The sequence below is a fragment of the Lichtheimia ornata genome (assembly GCF_029851405.1).
Source record: "Lichtheimia ornata isolate CBS 291.66 chromosome Unknown scaffold00014, whole genome shotgun sequence".
Lineage (NCBI taxonomy): Eukaryota > Fungi > Mucoromycota > Mucoromycetes > Mucorales > Lichtheimiaceae > Lichtheimia > Lichtheimia ornata.
In genome coordinates this window covers 310,042-332,704 of record NW_026695334.1, presented here as the reverse complement: position 1 = coordinate 332,704, position 22,663 = coordinate 310,042, and the positions used below count along the sequence as shown (strand labels likewise).

The following is a 22,663-nucleotide window of genomic DNA, read 5'->3' as shown; positions in this document are numbered from 1 at the left end:
TATTCCTTTTTGTATTTCTTGATACATTAGCATTTGCAGAACGAGACGAACCACGAACCTACGCCCTTCGTTCGTCTCCTCTAGAGCTACATGTCTAATAATAATCGACACCACTCGCAGGGTTCTGATCAGCCAACCACGGCACAATCAACACGCCCATCCTTTTCTGTTGACGCAACAGATAATGAACCCACACCTAGACCGAGCCGTGCATCATTAACAGCAGCTGATCGGCCAAGTAATGAAACAGGCCGTTCTCGGTCACGGCCTACAGCACCTTCTTCACCTTACGATGCAATAAGAGAAGATGAACACCATCATCATCCATCACAACAACAACAACAACAACGAGGCGACTTTCCAGAAATCAGAGCTTATTATGCAAAGTAAATATTACTTTTATTGTTACGATTGTATCCATATATACATGAATTAACCCCATGGATTGTAATAGCATGTCACGTCCTCGGTCGGCCGTTAGTGCATCACCGGTCCCATCATCACCTTTGGCGTATCATGGTAAAGAGAGAGACAACAAATCAAAAGAATATACAAAGGACTAAATGGGGATGGTGGTGGTATCTAGGCAACGGTAGTAGTGGTGTTGCTAGTGGAAAACGCCGAGCTGATCGGAGACAGCAGCGACTTAGCAATGTCCATCTTGATGATCAACAATCCGAATACGAGAGTGCGTATGAATCACGTACCAATTTAGGCGATACTTCAACTGCTGCTGCCAATGGACAACGGGATGATTCGTATGCGATTGATGTGTTGAGTCATTTAATGTCGGGTGGTGGTGACGAAGGAAGATACATGCGTTATGCGACATCAGCTGATTCGATGCTAGCATTGTTGGAAAGCAAACGATTCAAAAGCAAGTTACTAAGTGAGAGCAATCAATCCATGCATGATGCATCTGCACAAAGCAATAGTCATCAACCCAAGAATACCCTGATTGGATACACTGATCAAGCACCCTATTCTTCCTGGGGTCCCGATGATGCCCTTCCCGCTTCTCTTGGTGAAATTGAACGCATCTTTTATGCCCTTGCCGCCAAATTTGGTTTCCAACGCGACAATGTACGCAACATGCTGGACCACCTCATGGTCATGCTCGATTCTCGTTCCTCGCGAATGAAGCCGCAGCAAGCCCTCGACACATTACATGCTGACTATATTGGGGGTGAAGGTGCCAACTATCGTCGTTGGTATTTCGCTGCTGAAATGGATGTCATGGATATGAAAGAGAAAAAGGAGCATCAAGTCGACGATCAAGACGACGATGACGACGAAGCGAAGCGATTGGAAAAGTCAATGGAGCGATGGAAGCAGCAAATGCGGTCGTTATCAAACGAGGAAAAGGTGCGAGATTTGGCTCTGTATTTGATGATTTGGGGCGAGAGTGCGGTGGTGCGTTACACGCCTGAGACATTATGCTTCTTGTACAAAATATGCAGCGACTACTATGTGCAAGCCGAATGCCCCGATGCAGAAGAAGGTGCCTTTTTGGATAACGTGGTGACACCCTTGTATCGCTTTTTTCGAGACGAGATTTACGAGGTGATCAATGGCAAGCTGGTCAAACGAGAAAAGGATCACGACAAGATCATTGGTTATGATGATGTCAATCAATTCTTTTGGAGCCCTTCTTGCATCAGTCGTACGGTGTTGGCCGACAGCAAAACGACACTCGAGAGCATGCAACCTCATGAGCGATATCCTGCCCTCAAAGACGTCGATTGGAAACGCACCTTTCGAAAGACTTACAAGGAAAAGCGCACATGGATGCATGCGTCTATCAACTTTGCTCGTGTTTGGATCATCCATATTGTCTCGTTTTGGTACTACATTAGTGCCAACGCCCCTGCTCTCTATCTCAGCGAAGACAAGGAAATTGCCGATCAAGAAGGGTCCGTTCAATGGTCCATTGTGGCTCTGGGTGGTGCTATAGCATCCTTGCTTATGCTGATAGGATCGTTTGCAGAGTACTCCTATCTGCCAATGACCTGGGCTAATGCCAAGGGTATCACACGACGCATCATGTTCCTTATTCTGCTATTGATTCTCAATGCGGGTCCTACCGTGTACTGTGTCATGATCGATCGAACAAGCCAGATATCCAAGTTGGTGGCCGTCATCCAATTGCTATTGAGCGTCGCTACAACACTCTACCTCGCCATCACACCCACTTCTCAATTATTCATGCGTCGCAAAGACAAGTCACGTGCAACATTGGCAACAAGCAGCTTCACGGCCAACTTCCCTCCTCTCAAACGGATTGATCGTATCATGTCAGTATCACTCTGGGTGTGTGTTTTCACTTGCAAGATGCTTGAATCCTACTTTTTCTTGGCTCTATCGTTCAAGGATCCCATGAAGGTCATGAGCAAGATGCACATTGAAAACTGCAGCGACAAGATTATCGGATCCAAGCTGTGTTCAACCATGCCCGATATCACTTTGGCGCTCATGTTTTTCATGGATCTCTTTTTGTACTTTTTGGATACGTATCTCTGGTACATTATCTGGAACACCATCTTTTCAGTGGCACGCTCGTTTTATCTCGGCATCTCCATTTGGTCTCCATGGAGGAACATCTTTTCTCAATTGCCCAAGCGTATCTTTGTCAAGCTATTGGCCACATCCGATATCCAGATCAAGTACAAGCCAAAGGTCCTTGTTTCTCAAATTTGGAATGCCATTGTCATCACCATGTACCGAGAACATCTCATCACGGTCGATCATGTCCAACGCATGTTGTATCAACAGGTATGTTGTGTGCGTGTGTGTGCTTTAATCAATACTTTCAAAAAGTATAACATTGACTCAATCTTTTTATGATAGGAAACCAATCCTGAAGATGGCCGTCGTACATTGAAGCCTCCCACGTTTTTCGTCTCGCAGGAGGATACAGCATTCAAGACCGAGTATTATCCACAACACAGTGAAGCTGAAAGGCGTTTCCATTTCTTTGCTCAAAGCTTGACCACTCCAATGCCACAATCAAGACCCGTGGAATGTATGCCAACATTTACTGTGCTTACTGTAAGTGATCGTTTTCATTCATTATCATGATCATCTAACACTCACACACAACTTTTAGCCCCATTATGGTGAAAAGATCTTGTTATCTTTGCGTGAAATCATTCGTGAGGAAGACCAAAACACACGAGTGACGCTGTTGGAATACTTGAAGCAGCTGCATCCAGTGGAATGGGAGAACTTTGTCAAGGATACCAAGATCATGGCTGATGAAGCTGGTGTGAACGAGAATGATCCTAGTGCCTCCGTATTATCCGACATGACTGAGAAGGATTCTGACAAGAGCAAGATCGATGATTTGCCATTTTATTGCATTGGGTTCAAGTCTGCCAAGCCTGAATACACATTGCGCACTCGTATTTGGGCATCTTTGCGAGCTCAAACGCTTTATCGTACGGTGTCAGGCTTTATGAATTATCGAAAGGCCATCAAGCTCTTGTATCGTGTGGAGAACCCCGATACTGTGCATAGCTACCACAACGATTCGGATAAGCTTGAGCGTGACCTTGACAACCTATCCCATCGCAAGTTTAGGTTTTTGGTTGCCATGCAACGCTATGCCAAATTTTCACGTGAGGAAGCTGAGGATGCCGAGTTGCTTTTCAAGGCCTATCCCAATTTACAAGTTGCCTATGTTGAAGAAGTGCCACCCGAAAAGGAAGGCGACGAGGTGACTTTTTACTCGGCCTTGGTGGATGGTCAATGTGAAGTGATGGAGAACGGCAAGCGTAAACCCAAATACCGTGTGCGACTTCCTGGTACTCCCATTTTGGGTGATGGCAAATCAGACAATCAAAACCATGCCTTGATCTTTTACCGTGGCGAGTTTTTACAATTGATTGATGCCAACCAAGACAACTACTTGGAGGAATGCTTAAAGATCCGCAACATCTTGGGTGAATTTGAGCACTTGAGTACATCGAATGTATCACCTTACTCTGGATCTGCCAAGGAAAAGGGGGGTGCTCCTGTAGCCATCGTGGGTGCACGTGAATACATCTTTTCGGAAAATATTGGCGTGCTAGGTGATGTGGCAGCTGGCAAGGAACAAACCTTTGGTACGCTCACGCAACGCATCATGGCCAAGATTGGTGGCAAGCTGCACTATGGCCATCCTGATTTCTTGAATGCCATCTTTATGACAACGCGTGGTGGTGTCAGTAAAGCACAAAAGGGATTGCACTTGAATGAAGATATCTATGCTGGCATGAATGCATTTACACGTGGAGGTCGCATCAAGCACACCGAGTACTTTCAATGTGGCAAAGGACGTGATTTGGGCTTTGGTTCTATCCTCAATTTTACCACCAAGATCGGCACTGGCATGGGTGAACAAATGCTTTCTCGAGAATACTATTACATTGGTACACAGCTTCCCTTGGATCGGTTCCTCACATTCTACTATGCACATCCTGGGTTCCACATTAACAACATCTTCATCATGCTATCGGTGCAAATGTTTATGCTTGTGCTACTGTTTATTGGTGCCATGGGTGCTACGCTGACGATCTGTGAATTTGATGCCGGTGCTCCAGAAGATGCTCCGTTAACACCAGAGGGATGTTACAACCTGGTGCCAATTTTTGAATGGGTCAAGCGTTGCATTTTATCCATCTTTGTGGTCTTTTTTGTTTCATTCTTGCCGCTCTTTTTGCAAGAGTTGACAGAGCGTGGATTTTGGCGTAGCATCACGCGTCTTGGCCGTCATTTCATGTCGCTATCACCGTTGTTTGAGATCTTTGTCACACAAATCTACATGAACTCGGTGCTTCAAAACTTGGTGTATGGTGGCGCACAATACATTGCTACCGGTCGAGGATTTGCAACATCACGACAGCCGTTTTCATTGCTGTATTCAAGATTTTCCAATTCAAGCATATACTCTGGCGCACGCTGTTTCCTCATTATGACGTTTGCATCGATGGCTGTATGGATTCCACATTTGGTCTACTTTTGGTTTACGGTGATTGCACTCTTGATTTCGCCCTTTATCTTCAATCCAAATCAATTTGCATTGGTGGACTTTTTGTTGGATTATCGTGAGTTTATGAGATGGATGTCACGAGGCAATTCCAAGACCCACAAGAATTCATGGATTAATTACTGTCGCATGTCGCGTTCACGAATCACGGGATACAAACGTCGGCACAAGAAGCAAAATGGAAATGTGGCTACCATCGGTGATCTGCCACGAGCTCGTATTGGGACCATTTTTTTCTCTGAAATCATTTTGCCCTTCTTGTATGCTGTTCTTTGTCTCATCCCTTACCTCTTTGTCAAGAGCTTTGATCCCGAGGACAGCAACCAGCCCAATGTACGACAAAGTGGTCTTTTGCGTATCGGCGTCTTGTCACTAGCCCCTGTACTCATGAACGCTGGTGCATTGATGATGTTTTTCTTTGTATCGTTATTCCTTGGCTCCGTGCTTAGCTTATGCTGTGCCAAATTTGGATCCGTGATCGCTGCCATTGCACATGCTTGGGCCGTGTTTAGCCTGGTGATCATGTTTGAAGCACTCATGCTACTTGAACAATGGCATATACCCACCGTTGTCTTGGGTGTTGTCGCCATGATTGCATTACAACGCTTTGTTCTTCGCGTCCTCACCGTATTGTTCTTGACGCGTGAATTCAAACATGATGAAGCTAACCGAGGTTGGTGGACTGGCAAGTGGTATGGTCGAGGGGTAAGTAACTCATCACGTGGTTGTATATGAGGTACTCATTGTTTTCTTTTTTTTTTTTCATTTCAACTCTAGCTTGGATGGCATGGTAAGTGAAAAAGGCGGGAATCTTTTAAAGAAAGCATGGATTTGCTAACAAGTATAATAGCTATTTCACAACCGCTTCGTGAATACCTTTGCAAGATTGTAGAAATGAGCGAGTTTGCTGCCGATTTTGTGCTGGGCCACATTATCCTCTTTGTTCTTTCCATCTTTTGCCTTATCCCGTACATTGACACGGCCCATTCATTGATGCTCTTTTGGCTGAGACCCAGCAAGCAAATCCGCCCACCCATTTGGACCTTTAGGCAGCGACGTCAACGTAGGAGGATTGCCATCTCTTATGGTCTACTCTTTTTCGCCATGTTTATCCTTTTCGCGGGTCTTATTGCAGGCCCTCTTGTTGTTGGTCCAAGTTTGAAGCTGATCAACCCAAGAAAACTCCCAATCTAATGCTATTCATTCGCCTACATTATACACACAAACACACCTATATTCCTCCCACTTCACTAGTAGATGCTAGTCTGTGCCATTAATATATTTCATGCACCTCATCAACGTGTTTTCGATTCGCTTATTTCTGCATATATTCTTATATCATCTCTCACACACAAACTTCTTGTAATAAAAAAAACTATAAACAGCTTCTAGGTGGTGGTGTAATGCAACTTTTTATATATGTACAGCAGCAGACGTCTTCTACATAACGCGAAGGGATTGTAATGCCTTGACGCCAATCTCGAACTACACACACACACACGCACACGTTGATGAGCCACTTTTTCCATCCAACCCAAACCAATCCATAGATACTTACACAAGCAACAATAACAGCGACAATGATGAGATAAATAATAATGAGTGTTTGGTACTCGACACCAAAATTGGTAAGATGATCTCGGAGCATTGATAGCAAATCGGACACCACTTTTAATCGATCGTTGAGAATCTTGGCTCGTTGTGGTATCTCCAAGTAATCTAAGCACGTGTATATTAGATGTCATATCATTGCTACCTTTGAAAAAAGAAGAATGTTGTAACTTGCCTCGAATTGCGACGTACATGGGTTGTAATGCTGGTTCGGACCAAAAAATCTCCGGCGTATCTAACATCATCATCATCATCATCCATCAGCATTGTTTCATGCGTATCCAAGGGCCTTATCTCACTCACCTAATACATTGGAAACCAGGTTGACATTCATGCGTAGCTGGAATAGATGACCATTGATTTTCGTAATCTCGGTACGATTCTTTACGAGTCTTCCTGTTTGAGCCATTTCCTTTGGTAAATGCTTGGTATCCTAGTGTCTCCATGTGTGAGTGATGATGATGATGATCCTCTTGATTACCCTTTTCCCTCCTATCCCTACCTCGATTGTTTTATCCATAATGTCCTCATAGCGAGCAAGGACTGCACTTTGTGATAATCCATGTGATAGTGTCAACTTGATCATGTGATTGCTGCTTTTGAGGGTGATCATGTCATTAAAGATGCGTGGCTTGATCTGAGACGTGTCGTATTGAAAATGCATTTCCTCGATCTGCATGTCCTCGTTGGGGTTATCACGGAAGGGTCTTATTGAGAATTGAGACAAGTCTTCAAGCATGAGCAATTCTTGTGCACGATGAAAGTTCCAAAAGACCACGACGCCATAATCAAAGACAAAGAGCTCACCACCGAGGAATAATGATGATGCTGCATCCTTATCACCACTCTTTCGACGTGTCTTGTTGCTGCTATTATCATCCTCATCTTGATAAGAGTCTTCTTCATAATTCATCTCTTCTTCATCGTCTTCTTCATGATCCATGCCGGGATGGGGTGATGCGCTGCGTATACGAACATTGAGTAGATTTTCTTTGCCGGGTCTTAATGTCCAAAGTGGATAATGGTAAGCTGCGTAAAGACATTCGTCGTAAAGGCGTGGGCTGACATGATGATGTTGTCTTAGAAATGCTCGTAGGCTGGTTACATTGTATCCTTCGCCCGTGCAATAAGCTGTTACTCGTGATAGATTCGCCAAATCGCGCTCGTCTTGTGTCATATGCTCGGCTGCAGTACGTGGAACAGCAGGCGCATGTAACGGTTGCTGCTCATCGCTAGGTGACTCGGCAGCTGCTTCTGCATCATGAGCCATCGCATCAAGCACATGCTCCATACCCACTGACGGATCGACCGACTTTGGTGGAAACAATACAAGCTTTTGTGTCAATTTGGTGCTTCGTACAGGCTGTGTGCTCTTGGATCGTGGTGGCATGCCGGGATGCGTCGCCTTTGTCTTTGGCACGTTGAGTAATGTTGCATCGGTGGGTGTCGTAATAGCTGATGCTGCTGGTTGTGCTTGAGGCTTGAGCACCTCTTTGGCAATGGCCGATGGCGGTTTGCTGCTAGTGCTGGATGACGCTTCTCCTTTTTTCACCATGAGGTAAGTATGGGTTTAGTGGTGATGGTGGTAGTGGTGGTATGATAAAAAAAGAGAGAGAGGACCGGAAATTCGAAACACTCCTCGTGTGCGCCGCATGACAAAAGTGTCGGAAGATGAAGATGTTCTCAACCTCAGTTGTTGTTTTGTTGTTGTTAGGTGCCGCACGCAATTGACACAGTTGCCTTTTATTCGTATTGTTGTGTCGATCACAATGAACCTTACAACCTTGCCAAGACCCATCACGAACATCGTCAAAGCCCAGGGATTGGCCCGCATGCACGTTGCCAAAAATGACATGAACACCGAGTCAAACGCGACGCATCGTAACCTTAATCAGAGACACACACCACACACACACGCATATAAGACGCTTCCAATTCCGGGGATGAAAAAAGGTATTCGTTTCTCTCTTTTTCCTCTTTTCTCACTAACTTGCCATGAATCACGAGAGTCAACCGTTGCTTGGGTCTCAAGGAGATGACCATCATCATCACCATCCCACTTTTTGGTCGTCATGCAAAACTACCACCATCAACTCTTACTTTAATATCTTGTTGATCTTTGTTCCCGTTGCTATTATCGTCTCCTTTATCGGTGCCTCGGATTCGGTTGTCTTTACCCTCAACTTTATTGCCATCATTCCTTTAGCAAAGCTCTTGGGTTTTGGTATGTATGCTCATCCTATCCTACTTGAACAAAAGCAAGAAGAAATGGATCATTGACATGAAGATGTGTTGTATGTAGCAACGGAGGAACTGGCTATGCGAACAGGAAGTACAATTGGTAGTTTACTCAATGCTACATTTGGTAATGCTGTCGAGTTGATCCTTGGTATCATTGCCTTGAAGGAGGGTCTCATTCGTGTTGTGCAAGGTAATGAGAAAAAAAAGATCGACAAAAAGGTTGTACTCCTGCTGACTCTTTTTTTTTTTGTTCTTTGCAGCCTCCATCTTGGGATCCATCCTGTCAAACATCCTCTTGGTATGTGTACTAGTATGCTACTACTGGTCTTGATCTTGTTTTTGATTGACTCTATGGATGTATGCAGGTTCTTGGATTTTGCTTCCTTCTTGGCGGTGCCACCCGATCGGAACAGACGTTTAACAATATCGGTGAGAAACATCCTTGCATTCCGAGTCAAAGAAAGAAAAAAAAAAAGCTAACCTACACACGCACATCTATAGCTGCACAGACATCCTCTTCCTTACTTGCTCTTACTGTGCTCTCTCTCTTGGTCCCTGCTGCTTTTGCTGCATCCACCCCAGCCGATAAGGTCAAGGAAGGCATCCTTGCTTTGAGCCACGGCACAGCCATCGTCTTGTTAATCATCTACGTCCTATTCTTGTTTTTCCAGGTAAGAAAGGTGACACAAACAATCGTCAATGGCTGGGGTTTAATCCTTGTACGCGTTTCCTTCTTTAGCTGAGAACTCATGCAGGCATCGTAAGTAACACAAAAATAGCTGGTGTACATCCACACACAACCCCCCCAACCAGTGATTGATTGATGATCGCTTTACTCTACCTTTTTGCTTAGTTTGAAGATGAAGCTGATGAAGAAGAAATTCCACATACCACCTTGGTCTTCTCGGTGATCCTGTAAGTGATGCTTTTTTTAGGAAGAACGTGTCGTACATATTTTGTTACTTATGCATATGCATGTCTCATGTGCAGCTTGCTTGGTATTGCTGCATTGGTATCCTTGCATGCCGATTTCTTGGTGGGCGCGTAAGTTATTTTGATTGCACAACAGTAGCAGCAAGACTCACATGACCTACCTATATAGCATCGAAGGTGTGGTTGAACAATGGCACATCAATGAGACATTTGTTGGTATTATCCTCCTTCCTTTGGTGGGCAAGTAAGTTATGATACAATGTTGTGGGATGGGATACAGGTACCTAATCTATATCCCCTCTACTATTATTAGCGCTGCTGAACATGTCAGCTCTGTCACCTTTGCCATGAAGAACAAGATGAACTTGTGTATTGGTATTGCTCTCTCATCTTCGTTGCAGATCGGTTTGCTTGTCACACCTGTGTTGGTGCTAGTTGGCTGGGCTATTGGTCAACCCATGACCTTGTTCTTTGAAAACTTTGAGACCGTGGTCTTGTTTGCCAGCGTGTTGATTGTCAACTACCTTATTCAAGACGCCCGCTCCAACTGGTTGGAGGGTGCTTTGCTTTTGGTATGTATTGGTTGTTTATGGATGGGATGGATCAAGCGTATATTGACACACGTCGTTCTAGTCTGCCTATGCCATCATCGGTTTGGCCTTTTATTTCCATCCCTCGGATAATGCTATCTAGTAGTATAGCTTTTGGATTCTTTATTAAAGTATATAGTGGTTGTAAATGTACATGGGACGCGTGCGTGTGTGTGGCTACATACATCATGATGATGGAAAGGACTTTTGGGGAGTACAAAAAAATGTGCATGGAAGCTTCTAATGAGAGCTGATATATGAGCACAAGGATCTTTCTCGATAAGCATTTTGTCATACGGCTCCCAGAACCATCACTGTCAGGCTCGCGTTTGGCTCATAATAATGGTGATGAAGATCGTATTATCCCTGTAGCATCACGCTTACAAAACTTTCATATCCTCATTGATGCATCGTCTTTACGCAGCAACGTGTATATGAAGCACTTTGCGTACAATAATACTAACGCAGTGCCAAAGAACAAGAGAGAGAGAGAGAGAGAGAAAAGAATAGCCGGTGATAGGTTGCTGCTCCAATGGGCTTGTGTGATGCATTAACCATCACCCTTGCAAAGAAATTTATGCATCGTTTCCTTTGTCTATGGTCACTGTCGTCGAGCTGATCGTTATGGATGAGCGTATCCCTTTTCGCTGTGCCTAGTTTCGGCGGCCTTGATACGCTGTCCGACATCTAGTACACCGCTCTGGATGCATAGCAACCAGAAAAATACACCAAAGCAACGATAAAAAAAAGTGTGATGGAATGGAGTGATGCATAATGTTGTGCATGTGGGGATGTAGAATCATCATCATGACATGTTACTGCCTTTTTTTCTCCCACCGTCGACGTGAATGTATAAAAGTCTACATTCGAAGGCTCCTCTGATTTCATTTTTAATCCACATCTTTACTCAAGTTTTCAACATGGCGCCCGAACCTCAGGTATGTTTCTCTATCCAACGGATGGATTGTATGTGATTGCTTATGGTATTATAGCCCACCCCCATGACTCAAGAAGCCGCTTCGCGTATTCAATCCTCAGTCGACCAAAAAGGTTCCGACGCTACCAAGGCTGACCAAGGCTTCAAGTCGCGAGTACAATCTGCTGCTGCAAAAAACGATAACAATGGCGCCACAAAGCCCTATCGAAGCGGCTGCGGTGGTTGTTCCTCCTACTACTCGCGCAAGTAAAACTGTGACCAATTCCAATCTCAATCCAACAACATGGCTATGATGAAAATTCAATGATACTGTATCCCAATGTGCGCACAATAAAAACTTGCTCAATGATGTGAAAGCTCATATATAGTCTCTTGGATGACTTGATAGCTGGTGGGTGTTAAAGTTGGATGAGAGGGTATCTTTTTAAGAACTGCCTTAGATTTAAAAGCACATGCTGTGCCTCTGGATGAGCAGTGGTCTATCAAACAAAGCTTACTGCAAGCTCTTTGTACATCAATGGCACACTCGTATAACAATGGCTGAAGCCCTCATGCATCAAATGATGCACTTATTGTAAGCATAGCTTCGTCATGAAATACGTTTACTCTTGACGTAGCTGATTTTGTATGAAAATGTGTACATTGATGAATGTGCGCTCACTAATGAAAAAGAGTAGAGCGATTGGTGGATTTATGCAGTAATGCGGCATTAGAGTGATAAAGACAAATGTCACTGAAACAAAGATTCCGATCATCCAGAAGCTACAGCCTCGTGGGGGGGCCATTGTCATTCTATCCTTCCATTTCATGGTTCAAAACGTTTCCTTTAATCATCAATGCATATATACAATGAATCAAAGTAATAAAGGGGAGGAGGGGGAGAAATCAATATCGCGTTGTATCCTCTTTCTTCTTACTGTTCACCCGCCAGGGCATTGAGTGTTACACAGGATTCCATGTAAAGGGACTTGAGACGCACAAGGACTACACTCTTTCACTTCTTTGTATGCACGATTTCAGCAGGTTTGCATTGCTCGGCTCTCCAGTGACGATCAAAGACCTTGTTCTCATTCGCCCATTCTCACTCAAGGGACGGAAGTCAACCACTCTACGATCGCGTTGCTTCTTCAAAGCCGCCCATGAAGGTCGAGTATTTGCCGCATTCCACCAAGAGAGAGCGAGAGAGAGAGAGAGCTCTGTTTGTTGACTCTAGGTTATATAGTTCAATGAAGCCCAATCGGTTGTATTGCTCGTGAAGAATCCTACATTCAGGACGACGACTACCTTCAGCTTATGGCTCCTCCAACAATTGTTCCTGCCGATCACGCTACACGATCATGAGGTGAGGACACAAAACTCGAAATATAGGCAACGCTTTGTTGACTCGGCTTCTTCAGGACATCCGGTTCTTGCATATATCCGACAAGGTGTCAAGTATATCCTTACATGAGAAGAATCCAGCAACTATCAAAGATCCAGCATTATACGAGAATGACTACAACCTTGACGACGCGATCGATTCGCCTACGACACCACCACCGCCATCGAATGCTTGTATTCTCACCCCACGTTCACGCATCGTCACGGTGGCAGAAGAATATTCTTTTGTGTTTATGGTCGATCTAAGTTCAAGTCTCGCTACAATTGATGTTGACAAAGGTGCAATCATGATGGGAAGCAATTATACCATGTAAGTATCGGTTGCCATAGAGATAGATGGAGATGATTTGTTGTTGACATGATGTATACTACCTATAGCATCAAAAACATCATTCAAGGGCTTGTGCAACCAATGCAGATTGATACGCCTGTCAAGGAACACCAACACGTACGTGTACATGTATTTCATACAAGATCACTTTGGGATACTCACATACACCAATGTTTATTTAGTTCCTTCCTTCTATACGCATTACAGTCATTGTCGAGTGCTCTCAATTTGGATCCAATATGAACGTGGTCCCTATTCTCGCTGAATATCCAACGATGCGGGTGTTGTTGCAGGATGCATTTGTCAGCTCAAAGAATATCAATCAAGTGCTCGAGACACTCAACAGTGGGATTGATCAATTTCAACGCGATTTAGTAAGCTTCAGACAACGGCTCAGCAAACGACGATCACGACTTGGATATGAACTTGATGTGCGCAATGATCATTCGGGAATGATGGATCATGATGTGGATGATGAATTTGTGGATATCAGCCCACCAGCCTATGAAGAGAAAGGGGATGACAAAAAGAAGCAGCGCACCTCTACTACCAAAAACGAGCCTATTTCCAAAGCAGCAGTATCCAACAACAACAAAGCACCCAACAATGACAACAACAACAACAGCCGATATCGACAACGTGTCAAATCAAGAACATCCACGATTAAAAAAGACGTATGGGGAGTGGGCAAGAGTGGAAGTAGTCTATCGTATATACTGCACGCTGGATCGTATGCACTCAGTCTTTTACCACCCTCTGGCCATTCATCACTTATTATTGTTACGGATGGTGTTGTCAATTCGAGTTTGCAAGATGAATCCATTGTCCGCCAATTATCGAATGAAGGAGTGGAATGCAGTATTGTGCAAGTAGGATTCGGCAATGGATTATCACCAGCATCCAATTTTGGATTTTTCCCGGACACAGAGATATTACGCTTTATTGCCAGTGCTACAGGTGGCCATTATATGCACGCTGAAGATTGCCCAGATCTTAATTCCATGAATACGACGACGACTACTACTACTATGACTGATACCGACAATGGGACGACGACGATCCTTGCCAATACCTATCAAAAGAGATTCCTAATACAGCATATCACGTTGCATCGACCTGCCAATGTTGAGAGACCTCGATCATGGATCAACAATACCAGTTTACCCACAGCACCCACATCTGCTGAATACATTGATACACGACGTTTATTTATGGATGGTCTTGCTACACCACAAGTGGGTCCTTTTCCTTGGGATCCACGAGCAGAATCACGACCTATTGATACCCACTTATTGCGATATCAAGAGTATTCTTTACCTCCCTCTGTTCGACAAGTGGTAGCAGCACGCACAAGACAAGGGTTTTATATATCATCGGTTGCCTTGGATCGCAGCCGTGCAAGGCGTGCCATCCACACAGCAGCAGCAGCAGCAGACTTTGGAGGATTCTCTTATACCAAGGAACGACTTTTGATCACTCTGACACTTGAATGGCAACCTGATTTCACCATTGAGTATCGTATACGTTCAGGTCTTTCATTGAATTGGTCAAGCTATCTTAGCAACCTTACAGCCCAATGTCCTGAAAACGACCTTCTTGATTCAGTGAGCAACCCACGTGCCGAGATCCTGATACGCACCACAACGACCTTTTCGCATATGCTTCAAAATTGGGATGCATTTCAAAGGCGGTGTCAAGTGATGGGGATTGTTACAGGTGGTATTGGTGTGGGTGATGTATCAGGATCATCCACTGGATTTCTCAAGATTGGAAGACTCAAGAAATTCCTCGCCCGTATTTTTGAGACTGATCAGCATCTTTATGCGCTTTTGACGACGCGACGACGCAACAATGGTGATGATCATGATGATTTCCGCACTGTATGGGAGAAGCTTGACCAAAGTGATTACCGTCTTCAGACTTCCTGTTGGTACGATGTCCATGGATTCGATTTGGTGCTATTCCCCCATCATCCACATCCTTTATCTTCCTTGGAACCCATACATCATGTCCTCCAAAAGATGAATGACGTTTTGCAACATTGGGCCGACTTTGTTAGTGGCGATGGCGATGGTGGTGTCCATGTCCGACTGATGGACGATGATGGTGTCACGGCTTTTGCTGCACGAAGCAAATGTATCAGTTTTTGTGAAGTGCGATTACTCCAGGAAAATGCTCGCGTTGTTCATGTTCGTTTACACTTTTTCAATTTGCGGACTTCCATACGGCATAAGATCATCCATGAATTGAAAGAGATCCTATGCAAACCCGATCCAGCCGATATGTATTTAGCGGACTTGGCTATCAAAGATCCACATGCTGCCGGTGCTGCTTCATGGGAGTACCTTGAGCAAATCAGGGTTGTGATGCGTCCATTATCCATACTATTGATGCGGGATCCCGAGCATTACTTTTTCACATCAACAGACAAGGATCATCAGCTTGCCGAATTTATCAGACCCGTTGGATGGGGAAGAGGAGAGTTCATTGTTGGCAACTACATGCGTCGACACACGTGCTATTGGGATACGTCGTTACCAGGAACCGAGTACCTTGCCAACAATGGTCTTACGAGCCTACGTCAGATTGGATTTGATAAGCTGTGCAATGCACGTGCTGCTCAGGTATGTGTGTGGGGGGGGTTGGATAGATGAAGAGGAAACGTTTTGGCTTATTCTATATCATCAAGGGCTACGCACTTATCTCATCCAGGGATGGAGCATGTCACTTTTACAAAGAATTCAAGCATGGAAGTGCCGTCTTTTCTTCGCAATATTTTGTTTGGCGTGAAGGTCACAAAGGCATGCTGACGACTGAGCTTTGGACTGAACCCGTGACACATGATCGACTCGATGTGCAAATCGACCTGTATGCGGGCGACAAGGATATTGTAACCAAGTTGATGACATTTGACTGGACATTTGCATTGAGTCATGAACCAGCAGCTGCCACTTCGGCTTTTGAGAGTATACGTGAACAAGGATTGGATGATACGCTCCTCACAAAGTATCACATCAAGCATACGATGCTCTATGACATTTCATCCATCATGGAATCAGCACCTTTTTCTCTGGTTCTTTATCCATTTCCTGGATTTGCGTATGGAGGAGATTATAATGCAACTCAACAGGTGGCGTGGTTAGAAGCTGACAAGGATGTGACTACAACAACAACAACAACACCAAAAGAAGCGATATCAACCCATGAACCCCGTATCAGCAACACACGAGGAGGAGGAGAATCTTCGCATCATCATCATCATTATCGAAATGCAGCAGTATGCGTTTGCCCACGACCCGATAAGCTTTTCTTGGATTGTCGTGATGTGATTGCTTCCCTGTCACCAGCACATATGGATATGACATTGCTGCATTATTTCTTTGTGCAGATCATGTCCGTATTTGCCGATTACGAATTGCCAGTGGGATCAAAGACGACTTCGGAAGGATTGGACGTCATGCAAATATTGATGCGGCATGATTCAAAGGCGATTGAAGAGAGCACATTACATCTCTCACGAGATATCCGTGGCACGCAATGTTTCATCAAGACATTTGGCCCAAGCACATTTGTTGTCATATGCATGGCTTCCCTTGATACATTTATCAATCGATTCAAAGGCGATCAGGATACAACATCATCAAGCACTTTTCGTAGAATGGGTCTTGCCATGTTTGAATGTCATCGATCATTGGCAGGATTGCATATGCATGATGATGAAAGCGGCGGTGGCGAGACGACGACGACGACGATGGATAACAACACCACCACCACTACGGAACAGCAGCATCCTACAATCACTACCAAATCCTATGAAGACGTATTGGTGAATGGGGTTGGATCAGCTATTCGACCTTGGTTATCAAGTGGTGGTAGAGCAAGCAATGAGAATGAAGAAGGATTGGTTTCAGATTATCGTCTTCGTCTTATCCAAAACATCAGCGATATCTACTCTCGAGCATTTACAAAGTCAGTCTATACGTCCTTGCTCTACGGCAATGCCGTCAAGAATGATGATCTCGAAAAGGTGCTTGAGGTGTGCGAGGAAACAGTATTGGAGACAGATCTCACTGGCTATTTGAATGTTCAATCCTTGCTTAAGCGAAGGGGGCGATCAAAGTAAGTCTAATGAAACAAAAGCTTATTTTGCATTACTCATAGGATGCTTTATGATAGTTTTGAAGAGATCCAACTTGCACGACAGCGATTCAACACCGTGCTTGCCCATTACTTTGAGCCCGTCATGACCGAAAACATGCGCAATTTATACTGCTATCGACCACCCCATGCGAAGAACGATGCCAGCAAACGATCCATGTACCTTGCAGATATCGCCGTTTGTGCACATTCACCCTTATTGCTACGACTTGAATATGTGCTACGTGATCGCAAACGACGTGAAATGGCTTTTCCACTTGTTGACCTCCCCTATTCGTACCAAGGTGTATCACCCAGCAACAACCAAGAGTTCAACTTTGAACCTGATTTGATTGGTACAACGACATCCCCTGTGGCTTCCATGGATGGTACATCGGCAACGCTGCGATTGATATGCATGACATTGCCGGAAACCATGTATGATCCTGTCAACGTTTTATCCTCCCATTTGAAAGGTTGCCCCGCCGAACACACGGCTGTCCACAATCAAACGTGAGTTCTTTTGTTTTATATCAACTCTTGAAGAATCGTCATTCATGTTCAATTGTAGATCACTCCTTGCTAGTGGAAAACGAGATAGTGAAGCACTTTCAGCTCTACCTGAAGAAAAGAGAAACGCCCTTTTGGAAACCAAGACAAGGATCATGTGGCTATTGACAGAGGAAATCATGCATGGATTGTTACGTGCTGGACCAGTCTCTGAGCCTGTTGTACGCTACATTGAATCACAATTGATGAAAAAGAACCCATTCGTTGACTTTCCTACAACAATCACCATTCCACTCAGCTTTGTCAAGAATCAGAATCAAAGTCGACGCGTCTTTTTGGAGCAACTGGAACACAATACAACGTCATTATATCGGCTTGTGCGAGTGGGCAACTGCTTTTATGCAAGCGACAATGGATTTTTCAGTGCCAATTACGATGCTATTACGGGCGGCGACGACCCTATTGGTGTCATTGACAGTTATGACGAAGGCCTTGGTATATCGACATACAACCCTGATGAAAATGTTGAAGAAGAAAAAGCAGGCCATGATGAATTTTGCGAAGGTTTGGGAATCAGCATCTTTGAGCCTGCCTTTGGAGATGACGATGATGATGATGATGATGATACGGTGGAAAAGAAGAAGGAGGAGGAGGATCTCGAGGAACAATCCACAAGTCAACAACTCTATTGGCTACTCATTATCCCGCAAGCCCATACGGTGCAAGTGTATTTTTATTCAAAGATGCCGCAATCTGTCAATCGCACTGAGATCATTCGCGTTACCAAAACCATGATCAATGACATCATGGAGCGAACAAACAAGCTGGTGCTCTTGTACCACATGAACGATACACGCATATGCAGGTACGTTTATTTGTTATTTATGATGTGCCAAACCTAACACATCTTTTTGTGCATGTAGCAAATACCTTATTGCTGCTGATGAGGAGACCATGCGATATTCGTCCGATACATCAGATGACGACGATGAAGATGAACACCATTCATCATCAGGAGACAACCTTGTTGAGATTTTGTCGACTTCAGGCGAAGATACTTCATATGCACCACCAAAGAAATTCCACCCTGGGCAATTTGGATGTGAGATTTTATACACTTACAGATATCCTTTACATTGGCGACTACAACCGAATGCAGCTCTCAACATGCTTGCCACCGATGTACTTCGTCATTTTGCTGTGAAGAATCGACCCAATACATTTGTGTGTATGCGAGATGATTGTGTTGTTTATCTCACACTGCGCGAGAGCATCTATACGCAATACACCGATAGCGAGACACAAACTTTGGATGACACCCGTGCCAGCTCACCTTATGGATCGTCATCATTATTTACACCCAATGATACGATTGCATTCTCTCATACACGTGGTCAATCTTCAAACGGCAATCCTTCCAACAACAGTCAACGTACAAGCCCAAAAGCAGCAGCAGCAACAAGTAGCCCTATCCAATCGCCTAATGCTAGAAAGGCACCAAGACCATCCGATGCACGAGAGCTTGTGTTGGAGGTGCATGGGGTTGATTTGCCTGGATGGATATCGGAAGAGTTGGTGAATTTGCTCGAAAACAGGCTGACGGCTCATATCACATTGAAAGAAGTGCAGCAGTTTTTGTTGCGTAATCCCAATTCGAAGTTGTCACGTGCAGTAAGTGTTGGCTACAACAACAACAACAGCGGGCGGGTATACTGAAATAGAAGGGTTTATTATTATAGGATGTCGATTTCATGTTGCCAGTGGAAAAGCCTCCCGCCCTTCGTACTCTGCTCCCATTGTCAAATTCGGTTCTCGGGACCACAGAATTTTTGCACATGTTGCGCGAGAATATTATAGCAGCAGGAACATTGCGTGTATTGAGTGGAAACAGCGTCCCATCTACATTGAGGCGACATCGCATGATGCATTATGCAAGGTAATTCTTGAAAGTTGTCGTCGTAATAGTGACATGTCTTACTAACCAACACAAAGAAAAGAGGACCCTACTAGTGACGTGACGCTTGGTGATCTTTGCTTTTACTATAATTGCATCAATCGAGGTCCTGGTGTGTGCTCTGATCTTGAAATGAGCGTGGGTCAAGGTGCTGCCGGTATTGCGTTACTTTTGGTGGATGCGGAGATGGTGCAAGAGGCGACGACGAGTAGTGGCAGTAGCGAGAGTCCTATGCCTTCCGATGTGGAGATATTTGTTGAGAGCTCTTTTGGTGATATGAACAAGACACAGCAATATCTAGCGGTTGATATTTGGACCATTGGCCAACTTGAAGCACAACAACTCCAGAACCACTTGTTTGGTATTTTCAGACAAAGCATTTGCGACTATGCTATTGAACGATCCTTGGTGGATGCCATGTTTAATTCGGTCGGCCAAGAAGTCATAGACGACGTTGTGGCGACGCTTATGCAAGTACTTCAAAAAGCACAAGAATGGAATAATCCTTCGGTGAACACGGTGACCCAGCAACTTGAACTCCAACCATGGTGTGTGATCAACATTATCCAGCAATTGCATGTCGAATTTGCAGAATTGAATCTCGATTTGAAGCCATTTGTATCACGTGACGACAAATATCAAACGTATACGCCACCTTCATTACGCACAACAACGGCACATCATAGCTCATCATTGCAAGAGAATCGACACTATTTAATTATCAGTGGATTGAACGACCTATTTTCTTCTTCTCGTGAGGATGATGTTGCTTCCTATTTGGAGACTCCTGCTGCTGCACGTATGGACACTCGTAGTATACACAGCCATCATGATTCAATCACCTCCAGCATTGGAAAGTCGCAAGACAATCACCATCGCCGTTACTTTTCAATCATGTTTTTGGATGCGGATGGATTCAAGTTGTACACCTACAATTACACCAAGCCATTCTTGGAACAAGCTGTGCAAAGGATCACTCGCACCATTGAACAACAGGATGCTCGTATACGAATGCTCAACAACATCTTGCATCAGAAAATGGGTCTTTTCCATCATTCAGAGCAAAAAGAGCTTGAACAACAAAAACCTGAATTATATACAGCCGCTCGCCTTACCAACTACAACAATGTATTACGAGATGCGTACACTGAACCAGTCCATCATCCGGATCACCTTATCAGGCACGGGGATCCATTCCTTGAAAGCTATTTGCGTGGAACACAACTCCAGGCTGCACATGAAAAGGCCTTCAAAGTCTACAGCAAATGGGCAACCCGATACAGTTCCATTACTTCTTCTTCACAAAACACTGAAATGATGACTGTGGCCGAGCTCAAACTCATTCTCAAGGCATCCCGACTCCTCCACTTTTGTCGCACGCCTCTTATCTTTTCAGAAGCAAACAGCTTTGATGCCGCGTCGCATATTACAAGTATTTTCGGTGAGCATGATTTGCGAAATGAAAAGACGACTTTATGGTACGAACATCTTGCACGCTCGTTTATGAACGAATACGCATCCTATCTTGAGAGCGCAGGCATGCATCTTATCGTGAATGGCGTATCATGTCAAGAGAATCCCGAAGAGCTTGAAACCTATTTATCAAGCTTCCGCATCGCCGATGATTACCTTGTATCATCACCGGTTGTGTATCTTATGCAAGTATTCCCTGGAGGGACCATCATGTGTGAAGCCCAATTGACAGATAATTTTGTTTCTGTGACATTATATACACTCCATCGACGTTATGGGCGATTGACACGAGCACCCTATGGATATGAACAGAAGAATGATGAGGTCCATCGAGCAAGTTTCCAAGAGTTTACCGAGGAATGTGATCGTTTCAAGCAAAAGATCCACGTCAATTCGTTTGTCTATGACTTTCATTTACGATTCATACAACGAAGCTTGGACGACGTCGACGCTATTCCAGATACACTCCATTTATTGAACGTGATCAAGAATATTCTTTCCGTGTACCACAAACCTCCAGGCTATGCACGTAATCGCGTTGTTACAGGAACCTATGAAGCCACATTGGATGAACAAGTGGACCAGCTGGTGCCATCCATGTTACGTGATGCTACAAAGTATGGATTTCGACCCCTTTATTTTGATGGCAAGCCGATTGCATGCTTTGTTTCCTCTGACGATGTATCGTTTCACCAAGCATCTACCAACAATGCTATCTTCCGTCACACATTGATTGTTACACCACTCGCCATGAATGATCGAGAAAGCAACCCATCATCGTCACGCCATCATCTTCATCGTAGTGGTGCCACGACCTCCGAACAACAACACCATCACCCTCATGGCTACGTTGGATTGCAGTACTTTGTATTGGTGACTTATCGAGGATGGCCAACGACACCACGCTATCGCCCTGACATGTTGGAAGAAGTTTTACAACCTGCATCGTATACTCTGGGCTATGTTGTTCAACGTGCCAAGACTCGTATTGATCGACTTATCAAACATGTAAAGTATCACACATAGAACCCATCTCATCCCATCCCACTCATTTATGTATGTATACATGTTGTATTTAGGTTATTTATGCATTACATCAAGATGCTGCATGGAACACGTTATATCAAGCCATCAACAATACCGAACGCTCCGATCCACCCGATACCCTTATACGCCTGGCAACCCAATTCCATGATCTCGATGTCATAGCAACGGAGCCTCCATTCCAACAATTTACCCAATTGGATCTTCGATGGATCGACCTTTTCGATATGCTGCGACTCTTTTACCCAATGACCTCTGGATACATTGAAAAGGCCACGTCCAAGCAGCTATTGTTGTTCAACCCCAATGCTGTGCTCAATTACTTTGTACGCTTTGAGCTGGATCTCAATACCAAACGCATCACCATTACCGCTAGTAGCAAGGAACAAAGACGCCATGTTGCCAGACTAGATGATACCGAGATGGTCTTTATTGGCAATCTCGCATTGACCTTGTCTTATTGCATGTGGAAACTATCGCTTTAAGATAAAATCCC

General features: G+C 44.4%; 4 protein-coding genes across 4 annotated transcripts; 3 read left to right on the top strand and 1 right to left on the bottom strand.

Moving 5' to 3' along the window:
* Positions 1-90: 90 nt before the first annotated feature.
* O0I10_004086 (uncharacterized protein) lies at positions 91-6,220 on the top strand (the record flags this gene model as incomplete). Its single annotated transcript, XM_058484151.1, has 7 exons — positions 91-386; positions 455-519; positions 587-2,772; positions 2,848-3,048; positions 3,107-5,731; positions 5,804-5,816; positions 5,877-6,220. The coding sequence occupies 7 exons, from the start codon at positions 91-93 to the stop codon at positions 6,218-6,220; spliced, it is 5,730 nt and encodes a 1,909-aa protein (XP_058345139.1).
* Positions 6,221-6,466: 246 nt separating this feature from the next.
* O0I10_004085 (uncharacterized protein) lies at positions 6,467-8,192 on the bottom strand (the record flags this gene model as incomplete). Its single annotated transcript, XM_058484150.1, has 5 exons — positions 6,467-6,511; positions 6,585-6,745; positions 6,813-6,872; positions 6,941-7,070; positions 7,140-8,192. The coding sequence occupies 5 exons, from the start codon at positions 8,190-8,192 to the stop codon at positions 6,467-6,469; spliced, it is 1,449 nt and encodes a 482-aa protein (XP_058345138.1).
* A 440-nt stretch (positions 8,193-8,632) lies between these two features.
* Positions 8,633-10,504, top strand: O0I10_004084 (calcium/proton exchanger; the record flags this gene model as incomplete). The annotated part of the gene is made up of 11 exons (XM_058484149.1): positions 8,633-8,861; positions 8,940-9,068; positions 9,139-9,176; positions 9,244-9,307; positions 9,380-9,549; positions 9,618-9,638; positions 9,732-9,793; positions 9,869-9,922; positions 9,981-10,055; positions 10,125-10,383; positions 10,445-10,504. The coding sequence occupies 11 exons, from the start codon at positions 8,633-8,635 to the stop codon at positions 10,502-10,504; spliced, it is 1,161 nt and encodes a 386-aa protein (XP_058345137.1).
* An 817-nt stretch (positions 10,505-11,321) lies between these two features.
* On the top strand, positions 11,322-22,652 carry O0I10_004083 (uncharacterized protein; the record flags this gene model as incomplete). The annotated part of the gene is made up of 14 exons (XM_058484148.1): positions 11,322-11,339; positions 11,394-11,584; positions 12,438-12,483; positions 12,561-12,680; positions 12,736-13,028; positions 13,097-13,166; positions 13,232-15,673; positions 15,739-17,168; positions 17,226-17,699; positions 17,758-18,561; positions 18,620-19,367; positions 19,436-19,632; positions 19,689-22,131; positions 22,203-22,652. 14 exons carry the CDS (start codon positions 11,322-11,324, stop codon positions 22,650-22,652), a joined length of 9,726 nt encoding a protein of 3,241 aa, XP_058345136.1.
* Positions 22,653-22,663: the final 11 nt, after the last annotated feature.